Source organism: Biomphalaria glabrata, chromosome 2 (genome assembly GCF_947242115.1).
Source record: "Biomphalaria glabrata chromosome 2, xgBioGlab47.1, whole genome shotgun sequence".
Taxonomy (NCBI): Eukaryota; Metazoa; Mollusca; class Gastropoda; family Planorbidae; genus Biomphalaria; species Biomphalaria glabrata.
This window is the reverse complement of record NC_074712.1, coordinates 23,893,039-23,908,512: the sequence shown is the minus strand read 5'-3', so window position 1 is coordinate 23,908,512 and position 15,474 is coordinate 23,893,039. Positions and strand designations below refer to the sequence as shown.

Here is a 15,474-nt window from a genome sequence, read left to right as displayed (position 1 = left end):
TATATATAAACTAACCAGATATTACCCGCGGCCCGCGGGTCTTAATTTGCGTATCACTGATATAGTCACTGATATAATGTATTAGAAACAAAATAATAAGTAAATCGAATGTGTGAATATAAAAATATTATAAATGGAGCTAAATAGTACTAGCTAATTGACCTAATTAATGCTTGCAACTTTTCTGTTCGTCGCATTCGTGACCTTTCGGTGGTGTCCAATGTAAAAAGTGCGCGATATCGAGCTAGTGGGCTAAGTCGCAGCTGTAGCGAACGAATGTATGTAAAAATGCTTTAGAAAACAAATTTGAAGGTTAATTTGATAAAAATATGAAATGAATGGACTATATTTAGAATGTTCATGTGTTAAAGTATAAAACTATCTTTGCAATATGTAGGTCTATCATCTTAGACTTCAAATAGATGTAGTAGATTAGGGTTCGAGAAATTTTAAGTTGTTAGGGACAGAATGACAGCACTAGTCATGATAAATGGTCAACAAATAAGATTTCAACTGGACACTGGAGCTGATGTTAAAATTATATGTAAGAAATATGTTAAAAAGACACAAATTAAGAAGACTGTTCAAACGTTAACAATATGGATTAATTCAGAAGACTGGAAAAGTCAATGGCCATAGAGCAGAATGACAAGCACTTGAACTGGCAGCTACCACTCTACCCATGTACACCAAACAGCCAAACTGTCTTACTGACCAATGCCAAAACAGGCCTTCAAAACCTGAAAAACTCGGATACTTCCTATATAAAGTAACTCAGGGCAGCTCTTGGAAATCTTAAAATCAACAGCAAGAAAATCTTCTTCAATCGATTCCAGCACACATTGAATTAGAAGGCAATGAAAAAGCAGACATACTGGCCAAAGAAGAATGAACAAACAAATGAAAATCTCTCTCTACCAAGAAGAAATGAAAATAATAGAGTGAAAAAAAAGAAGAATTGGACAAGGTCAAATCCCAATAGCAAGAAAAGGACGCCTATTATAAGCTCGAGATGACCAATGCATAATTTTACGACTCAGAACGGATACAGCAGAATGAGACAACATATGTTCCGGAAGCTTAAAGTCGGGACGAGTAAAACCTGCCCTTGTGGAGCATCACCAGAGAATGCAGACCATGGCTTTTAAAGCTGCACACTATATTAAACCCTCCTATAAAGCAAAAACTATACGGAGGACTGCCTGATCTGGAAGCCACTGCGCGGTTCATCTCAGATATAGGATGACTGATCTGACTTCTCCGACAGGTAAAATGAGAACGCAGAAGAAGAAGATTCAAAATTAAAAACAGAGGGTACAGCTAACTTAACAATAACGAATTCTAAAAACAAAATGAACTATTTGGTAACATTCACAGTTGTAGAGAACCATTATCAATGTTTATTTGGCCGTAAAACATGCCAAAGTTTAAGTGTAATCACATTAAATGAGGGTAGAATAATATCACAAGTAAACACAATGGATTGTAATCTGGGAGATTTGGGTAACAGATCAATTAACATAGCTCCAGTGGTATCACCCTGTAGTAATATACCATTTGCATTTCAAAAGAAAGTGGAAACAGAAATAGAGACATTTGTAAATAGAAAAATATTAATCCCAGTAGTTGAACCAACAGATTGCGTCAGCCAGATGGCCGTGGTTCAAAAGCCAAATAGGATTTAAGGATCTGGATAGACCCAAGACATCTAAACACTGCTTTAAAAAGAGAACATTTAAAAAGAGAACATTTTAAATTACCTTGGAATTACTTTGGAGTTCCTAAATGCAAAAATATTTTCCAAGTTAGACGTAAAAGAGGCTTACTGATATGTACGTGATGAAAAGTCTAGTCTCCTAACAACTATGATCACACCATATGGGCGTAACAGATGGTCAAGACTCCCTTTTGGACTAAGTGTAAGTGGAGATCTATTTCAGAAGAAGTTAACAGAAGCATTGTTAGGGTTAAAACGATACATTAATGTGGCTGATGATATCGTGATTGTGGGATGGGGCCAGTTCAAAGAAGAAGCTGAAAAAGATCACTCTGACAAACTGGACTAAGAGACAGATGCAAACAGAAGTGCATTTGATTAAATGAAGCCAAAACAGTAGAGAAACAAGACCAGATAAGTTTCATGGAATACTGCATTAGTGCGCAAGGCATAAAGCCTGACATAAAGAAGATCAAAGCTATTCTGGAAATGAAGAAACCAGAAAATAGCCAGGAAGCAAGAAATGGTATGGTGCAGTATTTGTCAAAATTTTTGAACAATCTAGCCGAAGTGTCTCAACTATTAAGAGAACTAACAAAGAAAGACTGCAATTTTAGCTGGACAAAAAAATGTGAAGGGGGATTCAACAAGATAAAAACAAAGATCGTTACTACTCCAGTCCTTATATTCTACAAACCCGACAAGATACTTGAAATACAACAGGACAGTCAAAATAAACTTGGAGTTGGAGCTGTACTAATGCAAGAAGGACAACCAATTGAGTTGGCCTCTTGAGCACTGACACCAACTGAAAAACGGCTCAGATTGAAAAATAACTATTTGCCGAAATTTTGGGCTAGAAATATTTAATCAATATACTTTTGGAAGACATGGCATAATTATAAATGATCTTAAGCCACTTGCAAATATTTAAAGGAAGCCTCTAAACAAGGCTCCAAGAAGATTACAAAACTTGATGTTAAGGAGCAATCGTTATAATTTCTCATTTCAGTTAACACATTGCTGACACATTATCAAGAGGAGAATCAAGATGAAGTTTTCAACATATGCCAGACACAAGTTGTGGACATTCCGGATCGTTAATAGAAAGATTAAAACAAGAAACAGACTTAGATGTCACATTAAGTAAATTATCAAAGCAAATTATGAATAGATGGCCTCAAAGAAAACAAGATTTAGACAGCACAATAAAACCATATTTTGATTTTGCTGATACTTTGGGACTTAATGATGGAGTAATTTTAAAAGGAGAAAGGGTAGTCCTACCTTTCAGTATGCGTCAAGAAATGAAGAAAAACCTGCACACAGCACACATTGCATATGATGGAATGATGAGGAGGGCCCGACAGACGATATTCTGGCCAGGCATGGCTGATGAAATAAGGCAGATGGCAGAGACATGCACTGCTTGTCAAGAAAGAAAACCTATGAACCAGAGAGAAACACTTATACAACATGATGAAGGAAATGTTACATGGGAAAAAAGTTGGAGCTGACCCGATGGAAGTGGATGGAAGACAGTATCTAATTACTGTTGATTATTACTCTAATTTTATTAAATATGATTATCTGTCAACAACAACATCACAAGATGTGATAAGAAAATTGAAAGAACAATTTGCGCATTTTGGTGTCCTAAAAATGTTAGTGACAGATGGCGCTCCGCAAAATTAACTTCAAATGAATTTTTGAAATTCTCAAAGCGATGGAACATCACTCACATTAGATCAAATCCTGGTTATCCGGGAACTAATGGAAAAGCTGAAGCTGCTGTAAATATAATGAAGAATTTAATACTGAAAACTTAACGTAATGGTGATGATCTATATGAAGCTTTACAGGAACTCAAAAACACACCTCAGCAATGTACTGGATTTAACCCAGCTGAAATGTGCACCAAAAGAAGTCCTCGGACATTGATGCCCAGCACTTCAAAGTGTTTAAGTGAACATGTTGTAGCTGAGAAGAAAGAATTACAAACGACAAGTAAAAAGACAAAATGATAAGCAAACTCGGGATTTACCAAAACTCCATCTAGGTCAAACTATTTATTACCAAAACCCAGGACCAACAGGATGGTATCCTGGAATGATCACGGAACAAGAATCGACCAAATCTTATCAGAAGATAAAGGAGGATATGCAACAGATTTCATATTGGAACAAGGAAAACTGTTTTGAAAGACACTGAAGTTATATGATGGGAATGTCTTGGATGATAATGATGATAATGAAAGGCCAGATTTTTTGCTAACCGTCCTCAACATACAACACAGTCTGAAGTAGTTACTCCTGTAGCAGACAATACTTGTGATAGTTATAGGCCAACAAGTACTAGTACTCGAGAAACAAATAGATCATTGTTGCATAGAATTAATGATAAGTAGGCAAACAAAGAACTTTTATGACCATCTTAACATGTCAGTTGTGATATTCATTCTATGTGTTTCAAACTCTCAATTGAAATTTATTTCTATTTTTAGTTGTTACAATTTTTACATAATAAGATGTGTGATTAATTTTGTTATTCTAAACGCAAAAATTTCTGATCTCACATTTTTTGGGCTATAGAAAAGGAAGTATGTTGATGTGCGTTTTATATAGGTTTTACCATTCAGTGTTTGGGAGTAACATCCTTTGTAACAGTTGTTATCAAGCAAGATGGCGTAAGACTAAACAGCTGATTTAGTTTTGTTATTAATCATTTATGCTAATCCACAGTAAGACAGTAAGACAAAGTGAAGGAGAGAAATTAATTTTTATTTGCGATTTTTGATTTTTGAGACCCTAGCCATTTCTAGTTCACTACCGGAAATTAAATTAAATTGTGAAGTAGGTCAAGAATACTTTTTGTTCCTGTTGCCAATTTATCTATTTAGTAAGAAGAATGAATATTATTTTTATAGTTTCTCTTTATAACATAGCGCTTGGCTTCCGAACCGGGGGACCAGGGTTCGAATATTGGTGAAGACTAGGATTTTTAATTTCGGAATTCTCGAGGCGCCTCTGAGTCCACCCAGGTCTAAAAAGTACCTGACATTTAGTTGGGGTAAAGTAAAGGCGGTTAGTCGTTGTGCTGGCCACATGACACCCTCGTTAACCATGGGGGCCATAGAAACAGATGACCTTTACATTATCTTCCCCGTAGATCACTAAGTCTGAAAGGAAAACTTTCGTTAATGAATATGTAAAAAAAAAAAACAACTTGTAAAAAAAAAAGAGCAGTAAAGTTTACGATTACTGAGAAAACTCCTCGTTTAATGTTAATGAAAAGACCTTGGCTATGTTTCATATCGCTCACATCCGCAATAGTTTAAGTTTTAATATCACTGCCTGGTATGACAACCTGAGCATTAAAAATAAAAATAAACTCCATAGAATCCTAAATGCTGCTGGTAAAGTCATTGGCAAAAAACAAATCCCATTTAGGCAGCTGTTTGAGACAAACATAAAAAAAAAACAACCTAAAAAGATTATAGAAATAAAAAATCATCCTTTCGGTCAAGATTTTGTGATTTTATCATCACAAAAGAGATACAAGACACTGATAGCAAAGACAAACAGACACAAAAACTCTTTAGTTCCCCTGGCAATCAAATCATTTAATAGAAAAAATCTGATATAAACTTTTCATATGTGAGTTATGAATGAGTCTGGGTTGAATGTACATTTTTTTTTATAGTTACAATGTGTTGTTTGGTGTAATGCACAAATTGTAAGACAAATTTCCTTACGGACAGTAAAGACTATTATTATTATTATTATTATTATTGTTATAATTATTATTAATTGACAAAGTACCTACGTTTGATAAAAATTCATTTTGAAATATTTGAACTTTAAAAAATAAAAAAATAATTTAATTTAAGTGCCCAACTATTTCTAAAATTTTATTTCTTTACAAACAAAATCAAGACTATGGTTTGAATATTCCTGGTCTATTGGTGAATTTGATGGGCCCGCCTTTGAGTTTGTGTGATAACACAAATTCTCATTACACAAACTCTCTTTGTAATCTTGTTTTTATTTGTTTGTTTTTCGGATTGAATATTTGCATGACATGGTTATAGATGTATGTTGTTGACGGAGTTTCCGTCAGCTTTAAACATATTATAGGAGGGGTTGGGACTATTCTCGCATGAGAGAAAATTGAATGGTTCCAGAAAAACTCGAGAAGACTAGATCGAATCTCATGGGCGTAGCCGGGGGGGGGGTCAAGAATGAAATCCCCCCTTTGAAGGGGGGGGGATCGAAATTTAGTGACTGATTTTTGCTTTTATTTTGTTTATTTTAGGTGAGATTTTAATACTAAAACATCACTTGCCCCAGCACAGCCTAAAGTTTTTGAGTTCAAAACCCCCTACGAGGGGGGTTTTGAGTTTAAAACCCAATACGAGGGGGTTTTGAGTTTAAAACCCCCTACCAGGGGTTTTGAGGTTTTGGGTTTTGAGTTTAAAACCCCCTACCAGGGGTTTTGAGTTTAAAACCCCCTACCAGGGGTTTTAACAGTTAAATCCCCCCTCTTCTATAAAACAAAACCCCCAAAAAATGCAAAAGATAATCCCAAAATTCCAAGAGCACAGTTAAGGAAGATTTTGATTTTAAAACCCCCTCCAAAATTTACGATAAGCGCCCTATTCAATATAAAAAAGCAAATTACACACTCAAAATTTTGAAGGGTTTTGAGTTTAACCCCCCCCCCTCTTCAGTAGAGATTGAAGCTAAAAAATACCTGTTAAATATTTAAAAAAAGCTTATTACGCCCTCAAAATGTTATACTACACTCATAGAATTTTGAGTGTATAATTTGCTTTGTTTTTAATATTAAAGAGGTATTTTTTACCTTAAAACCCCGCTGAAGGGGGGTTTAAACTCAAAACTGAAACAAAACCCATTTAGCTACGCCAAAGGGGTTTTGAGTTTAAACTCCCCTCCATTGGTTTTTGAAGCTAAAGAATACCTTTTCAATATATAAAAAAAGCAAATTACACACTCAAAATGCTATGAGCGTTGCAAAAAGGGGTTTTGAGTTTAACCCCCCTTCAGAGGGGCTTGATGCTTAAAAAATACCTCTTCAATAAAAAAAAAAAGCAAATTACAAACTAAAATTATTAGAGCGTAGCCAAGCTAATTGGGGGTTTTGAGTTTAAACACCTCTCCTACAGATGGCTTTTTTAAAGTTTAAAACCCCTCCAGATGGTTTTGAGTTTAAAATCCCCTTATAGAGCGTTTTGAGGTGGAAAACCTCTATCTTCAATATTATTCTAAAGCAAACTACTGTTACCAAATTCTATGACCGTAGCTAAATGGGGTTTTGAATTAAAAAAAAAACAACTCCAGAGATTTTTTAGTTTAAAACCCCCAACAGATGATTTTGACAATAAAATTTCCCTTTTCGATATGAAATCTAAAGCTAACTACAGTCACCTAACTCCAAGAGCGAAATCAAGAGAGGTTACACATTTCTACCATTAATAAAGTGCAGTGAATAGTCATCTGCGAAATTGAAAAACACTAAATGTGGCTCAACAAAGATGGCTAAGACTGATTTGAGGAGTCTGTTATAGAGATTGGGTCTAAATTAAGGAAATCCTTTGACGAACTGGGAGTCGACCCCTTAGTAAGATTGTTACAGAGCGTCGCATGTTCTCCGACAAAATGAATTACGCATAATAAAAGTTGCGATGACATCCTATTAAGTACAACTTGGCGCCACACATTTATGGAGGTCCTCAGAGCAGGTGGGAAGAGGCTTCAGTGACAGATTTTTGTGGAAACAGCTTGACGGCAAAAGCGCCGAACGGCGCGGGAGGGTCTAAGTCAGTAAGAATAGCACACAAGGTTTTTTGAAATAAAACTTTTTAATAGCAGGAAAATGCACTGTAGATACAGATAAGATACCTCAGAATATGCATTTTGCATCCTCCCCAAACCCCCCATCCGAAAAAAATCCTGGCTACGCCCATGAGATCGATATTAGGTATATGAGAATGGAAATATTCAGTTAGGAGGAGGGGAGAACAGTGACTATATCTGTATCAATTCAAATGAAATTGTATTGTACATTTATGAACTGTGTATATTATCATAGTGATCCCAAGTTCTAAAATAAATGTTTTGTATTTATTTTAAAAGTATTTCAGTTTGTTTTAATATTTTAAAGTAGTATCTCTGGCATCACGATATTGTTTGAGAGATCGGATATTGGCACTCTGTGTAACAATGAAGAGTTTCTTAAATTCTGGAAAAGCTTGGTTTTTTGACATACTGCTTCGTGTCCCAGATATGATTTCTATAGTCAAATGGTATGACTGAACACGCAATACAATATGCAAAGAAAATTATGAAGGTAAATTTCATGTTACAGTTCAGAAATGCCAGAAGTCCTAAAGAATTCTCACCAGCAAGGCTGCTCATGAGCAGACGTTTGAGAACCAATCTTCCGACAACAAATGTTTATCTCAGATCACCAACAGGTTGAAAGCTCCTGAGCTAAACAGACATCTCCTTTACCAAATAGTCCCCCGTGTTTTTTTACTAGTGAATAGTTGTAAAAATGATGTATTTAAAAAAAAAAAACTGCTTGCATAGTTGATTTTAAATATTACATTTTCACTTTAAGAAAAGAAGAAAGTAGACATTTATATCAGAACTTTGAAAGATCTAAAGTAACATGGTGTCGGTGTGGTGATTATGTTTGTATAAGATACTGTAAACGGCACGTCATAGAATCTGGGTTGTAAGGCTGAAAGAATTCTTTGTTTTTTGTATTAATTGTACTATTATTTCATTGGTCCATTGGTTGGGACAGAGTGACGGCCCTTGAGCTTTGTTATTGTTGACAGGGGACCGGAGTTTCGTGATAGCATAGTAGGAGCCATTACAAGGCAGTTCTGATCGTTAATGTATATTTAGGAAATCAGCTTTTGTTGGCGTTATCTACAGTCATAATTTATTCCTATTGCTTTATTAAATATTTCTTATTTCTAATGCATCCCTGGTGTTTCTTGAAGTATTGCATACATAATGTATCCATGTCAAAGTCATAGGCTAGGAGTTCACAACAATCACAACAGTCCTATTTTCAATCTTTTCTACTTTACAAGATATAAGCGGGACAGATGGACGGACAGACAGACCCCACATAACTATTCCCGTTTTGGGGGCCGCTAAAAATCAATTTAAAATATTTACATGTTCATTTAGGACGACAAAGTATTTTCCATGTTTTTCTTGAATACTGGAACCTTTTAAATCTAGCCATGAGACACCATCCAAAGACTTGAGTAGAAATGTATCGAGAAGATTGTTATTGACAGCTCTGAAATTATGATACAAATAAAATAAAAATAAATGAGAGTGAAAGTATTGATTATTTCTTATTTTTATTATTATTGAATCTACAAACAGCCTGGACAGATACAAGTAGTTAAGTCTTGTTTAGTTAATATAGGATTTCATATGAAAGGCGAAAATGAGAGACAACTCGTAAAGAAGTGGCTTAAGGGCATATGTAATAGACAGAGACAACTCGTAAAGAAGTGGCTTAAGGGCATATGTAATAGACAGAGACAACTCGTAAAGAAGTGGCTTAAGGGCATATGTAATAGACAGAGACAACTCGTAAAGAAGTGGCTTAAGGGCATATGTAATAGACAGAGACAACTCGTAAAGAAGTGGCTTAAGGGCATATGTAATAGACAGAGACAACTCGTAAAGAAGTGGCTTAAGGGCATATGTAATAGACAGAGACAACTCGTAAAGAAGTGGCTTAAGGGCATATGTAATAGACAGAGACAACTCGTAAAGAAGTGGCTTAAGGGCATATGTAATAGACAGAGACAACTCGTAAAGAAGTGGCTTAAGGGCATATGTAATAGACAGAGACAACTCGTAAAGAAGTGGCTTAAGGGCATATGTAATAGACAGAGACAACTCGTAAAGAAGTGGCTTAAGGGCATATGTAATAGACAGAGACAACTCGTAAAGAAGTGGCTTAAGGGCATATGTAATAGACAGAGACAACTCGTAAAGAAGTGGCTTAAGGGCATATGTAATAGACAGAGACAACTCGTAAAGAAGTGGCTTAAGGGCATATGTAATAGACAGAGACAACTCGTAAAGAAGTGGCTTAAGGGCATATGTAATAGACAGAGACAACTCGTAAAGAAGTGGCTTAAGGGCATATGTAATAGACAGAGACAACTCGTAAAGAAGTGGCTTAAGGGCATATGTAATAGACAGAGACAACTCGTAAAGAAGTGGCTTAAGGGCATATGTAATAGACAGAGACAACTCGTAAAGAAGTGGCTTAAGGGCATATGTAATAGACAGAGACAACTCGTAAAGAAGTGGCTTAAGGGCATATGTAATAGACAGAGACAACTCGTAAAGAAGTGGCTTAAGGGCATATGTAATAGACAGAGACAAAGTATAAAAAGGAAACAATTCCTCGAAATAAATAACTTGAAAAGAAGTCAATAAAGGTTCATCTAGATTATTAGCATTCGTTAATGGCGGCATCTCTTCCTAAGAACTTCACGGTATTGATGAACCTGATTCAAGTTGAATATTAAAAGCACCAGATACTAGTGTAGTCCGTTAGATTTTGAAAGTAGCCAAATAGGATGACCAAAGTCTACTACGTTTATATCATTTGATCCCAAGTTGATTTTGTTTATATTATAAATAAACGTATGTCTAGTTTTGTTTGACAAAAGGAAGTTATCTAAGTTATTACAAGTTGTATTAGTTAAGACACATTACGCCTACAACGGTTTAGTTGTCTACCAGCAGTTTGGTGTTACAAGACAACGACCGGTAACAACATGCAGCTTGAAAACATAATCACATTAAGACAAAATTGTGTTATAAAAATAATTAGAGATTTGTTTTAGAAGATAAAACTTATACTAGTTGACCTTATATCTCCAACATAATGTGTAGACCAAGCCAGATTCAGGTTTGGTTGTCTTGCAATTAGGTGAACATATTGTGTATGACTGTAGAGAGATGTGGCAGTCTCCAAGGCAGAATTTCCAACACCTTAAATAGCCAAGCGGTCATATGTTATAATAAACAGAACGTAAAGATAATTATAAAATTAAAAAAAAAAGTATATAGATATAGCTAAAACATTTTTGTTTTTAAATTTTACACTAAAAATTATAAATGATAAAACTTACCCAAGATTAAAATACTTTTATTTTCGTATATTTCTGGGTTTGTATTGAAAGTCTCATAGCCCAATGCTTTCTCAATGCCTCTTATGTTGGGGATATTTGGTTTCCACATCCCAGTAGCAACTATAACAATTCTAATATAATTTAAAAAATAAATGTTAAAATACCTAAAACATAATAGTCGATGTAATAATACACCAATACTAATTTTACCCAACACCTATTAATATGCTTCTCTTTTAATCACAACTAGTCGACCGGCGGCGTAACATACGCCGCTACTTTGCATGGCCGGCCCTAGGTGGCAGCAGTGGGCTCCGCACTTATACAACCGCAGTGGGCCCCGCACTTTCATAGGACCCGCGCTAATTCTAGGTGTATACATTATTTTTAAAAAAATTGTTTAAATTATAACATTTTTCCCGCGGCCTCCTGTCAATTTACCAGGAGCTCCTGAAAATCTCCTAAAATTGCAAAATATACGAAAATGTCCTGGAAATATCCAGAAATTATTAAAATCTGTAGAAAACTCATACGAATCTCCTGAAATATATAAGCAAAAATTGTCATTTTGGGGTGTCATTCAATAAGGAAAATGCCAATCCTATGCGCTATAATAAAAAAAACGGCATTATCCTGTAATTTTGGAATCTGGTGAAAGAAGCTTCTCGCGCCTTAAACTAATGAATAATTACTTGAGGTAAACAATTCTCATAGATAGATTGAGCCATTTGTTAATTCTTGCTATTGAGCGTGATCTATGTAGGAAATATAATTTTTATGATATACTGTATGACTTCGTTACACGCAAGGCCCGTAAAGTTCGTGAGATAACTCTATCCGCAGAAATAAAAGAGTGATCTTTTCTTTACTTCTTCTTCTCGTCCAAACTCTTGAGCGAAGAACAGAATTATATATATATAGATATATAGATATAACTTTGTTCTAGATCTTGATCTAGATCTGGTTTACATGACAAATGGAAGGGGAAAGGGAGATATTAATTTTTATTTGCGAGGAGAAAATCTTAATTTGTGTAAACACTAGTTCACTACCTAAAGTAGGTCAAGAATATTGTTTTCGCGTTGCTAATATGTTCTAATTTTGTAAAAATATTTTTTTTAGTTTCTCTTTATTGCATGTAACATTTGATTAATTTTAAATAAGGTTAATAATTATTATTTAAAAAATATGAGTGTACGCTAAATGAATATATGGATGCGCGGTGGCTGAGTGGTTAAGTGTTTGGCTTCTTATGGTGTTCCTGCGTTCGAATCCTGGTGAAGACTGGGATTTTACATGTCAAAAGTCTCTGTTGGGGGGGGGGGGGGGTTCAACTCAAAACACTCTGGAGGGGGTATTAAATTTAAAGTCCTCTAAAAGGGGTTATTAGACTCACCCCCCCCCCTTTGGCTGCGCTCATAAAATTTGATGACTGTTGTTTGTTTTTAACCTCACATACCCGCTGGTGGAGGATTTTTTTAAAAGTCAAAAGCCCTTTCTGATTACGCTTTTAGAATCTAGTGTCTGTTGTTTTAGTCTTATGGTGAAGAGGGGGCTTTTAACGTCAAATAACTCTGGAGTGGGGGTTAAACTCAACCCGCCACAATGACTACGGTCATGGAATATGGTGACTGTCATTTACTTCTTTTTTGTTTAATAGAAGAAGGGGGTTTTAACCTCAAAAGCCCTGGAGGGGGATTTAAAACTCAAAACCTCCCTTGGCTGCGCTGTGGCAAGTGATGGTTTAACATTAGAATCTCACCCAAAATAAACAAAACTAAAGCAAAAAAAACAACAGAACAGTCACAAAATTATCCCATTCCGCGAGGACGATTTCATTGTGGGGGGTTGATTGGAAATTTCCTGGTCCTAACCTCCCTAAGGACGACGGGGGATGACAGCGGGCAGGGTATGAGCCCTGGACCATCGACACAAACGAACACCATGACTAGGCAGCCACTATATCGATAGTATAAAATTTTTTTTTTCACAATTAACATTTAATTTTCACTATACTATTACGTTACTCTATTCAGCAATTAAACTTTTTTTTTGTCTTGCTAGAAAAAAATTCGTCGATTCTTTAAAATCATTGTTACTCTTTTTTGACAATATTAAAACCCAGACAAGATGAGTCTTTGTAAAGTAAGCAAACATTGATTATATTACAAACTTAAAGCTAAAATGTAAGTGGCAAAAATAACTTTATTGTTTTTCACATAACAAATACGTTTGTACACAAACACGCATACAAGAAAGGAATTTTGTTTTTAAAGACAATAAAATAAACATTAAGGTGTCAAAATCATTTAGCACCAAATGGTCAAAACGATTACAGCACGAAAATCATCTGGTCACTACGTCCCTCCAAGAATTGCTATAGAAGAGATATAAAAACATCAGCTGCTGTAACCTTGGACTAATTGGGCTCATTTGGAGGGAGGGTGACTAGGAGACTACTGATCACCAGAAACAAGGTCAAGCATAGATAGGCTACCACTGGTCAGATAGATAGGCTACCACTGGTCAGATAGATACAGGGTCGGACTGGCTTATAAAACCGGCCCGGGAAATTTGGTCATGGCGGCGGCCCACTTCATCATTAGTTTCATATAAATTTTTTCAATAATTGAATATTACTACTTATTTTTATTTAATTTAATTTTTATATATTTTTCTTAAGTTTCTATAATTATTTCATATAATAATAATAATAATAATAATAATGAAATTTTAAAGTTCATAAACACTACTTTAACTTGTAAGAATGTTTTTATTTATTACATGTTCAAATTCGTAAATATGCAAAACAACATTAAACAGTTAAATAACTCCTAGTTTTAACAACCTAAACATAAGAAACACTGTAGAGTCTAACATTTCAATTCACTGTTAACTAGTATAACAGCTTTTTCATCGTTTCACTAGTCGAGGCTAAAACATCAATGATTTCATTGTTATTGATTCTTGGAAGCAGGTCCTTCTCACAAGACATCAGCATGAATGAGTGTAAAGTTGACTGGCTCAGCAAAATTCTAAATCTGTTCAAAATGTATTTCAATTTTGAAAACGACCTCTCACCAGCAACTTGTGATGAGGATAATGTCAAAAAAAATTTGTAAGCCAGATACCAATTTGAATAAGCAAGACTATGCAAATTAAACTTCTGGAGAACAAAATAACAACAAACAATATATGTTTTGCAAGATTTGCATTTATTTCTGTGGTTGTTGCCTGGTAATTCTACTGAATCAGACTGTTGAATGTTGTCTGAGACAGAGTCTGATACTTCCATTTCAAAGATCAAATTATATTCATCTTCAAGAGTTGTTTGAAAATTTTCCCATTTCCTTGCAAAATCCAATAATTCAGTTTGTAGCTAACATTTTGTTACAGTATCATCAAATTTTTTAAGCAACCCACTCAGGTGCTGCAGTGCATCACTAGGCATTCTTTTCAGAATTTCTGCAAAATGTCTTGGATCTAAACAAGATAAATCAGCGTCAAGACTACCATGCTCAGAGAATCTCTGTTTTAAACTATTTATTACTTGATCCATAACCATGTTGTGAACATTTACACGAAATTTATCTTTCGCATTTTCAACAAGTAGTTGGTTTGCTAGAATTCTTTGTTCTTTCCAAACAGTCTGCACTTCAATGTCCAGCTTTCTTGTTTCTAGTTCGCTGTTTGCAAATGTTTAGACATTTGTAGCTGCTTGAAAAATAGAATCAACATTTCTATCTACTTTGCTTAATTCATTGATACTGTCTTGAACCATCTTATAGGCTCGTAGTATATCCATTCCAGTTGTTTGCAAATATTCAGATAATGGCTTTGTGTGTTCAAATATTTTCAGAAATAATTGTGCCATTAGAATAAATTCAAAACTTGTCAATGAATCTAACAGAGCTTTTGCTCTGTATCGGACATCATCATTGAATTTGTTTGATGTAGAAATATTATAAAATGTTTGTAGCATGTCAATGTAAAAAAAATCGATAACTTGTGTTTCTTGATTGCCATGATTGGAATGTTTGATGAAGAAGTTTCAAAATATTTTAGTAAGAGCTCTGTCTTTTGCCCACCAACGGGTTTCACCAATTACAGATATGTATTTCAATTTGCTAAATTCACGCCAAACACTAAATCACAGGTATTATTCCCGAAGAAAGACTGCACATGTGTTTAAAACCCCAAATAAAGTAACAACTTCGACCGCTTTTTTAGTGACGTCACCCATTACCAAATTTAAAACATGGGCATAACACCACACCATAGTGACCATACATGAATCTGGCCCGGAGAAACAGTATTTAACCTGGCATTGAATCCATTGTATTGACCTTGCATATTAGACGCACCATCGGTGGAATAGCCAATACATTGACTGACATCAATGCCTAACTTTGCAAAGACGAGACAAACCAAATCACACATTCCTTTTCCAGTCGTTGATGTGCCATTGACTATAGCTATTACACTGCTGAACTAATAACTTATAATTATAAATGATAATCCATTATCGGCAGCAACCAAAACCACCCTATTT

The 15,474-nt window shown here is 35.0% G+C and overlaps 1 protein-coding gene across 1 annotated transcript in view; it reads right to left on the bottom strand.

Moving 5' to 3' along the window:
• LOC106058492 (FAD-dependent oxidoreductase domain-containing protein 2-like) overlaps positions 1-15,474 on the bottom strand; it is a 68,775-nt gene that overhangs the window by 26,132 nt on the left and 27,169 nt on the right. Inside the window, exons 5-7 of the mRNA XM_056019711.1 lie at positions 10,923-11,053; positions 10,659-10,782; positions 8,932-9,058 (exon numbers count right to left, since the gene is read on the bottom strand). Of these exons, the coding sequence (XP_055875686.1) occupies positions 8,932-9,058; positions 10,659-10,782; positions 10,923-11,053 (382 nt within the window). The remainder of the gene's footprint in view (positions 1-8,931; positions 9,059-10,658; positions 10,783-10,922; positions 11,054-15,474) is intronic.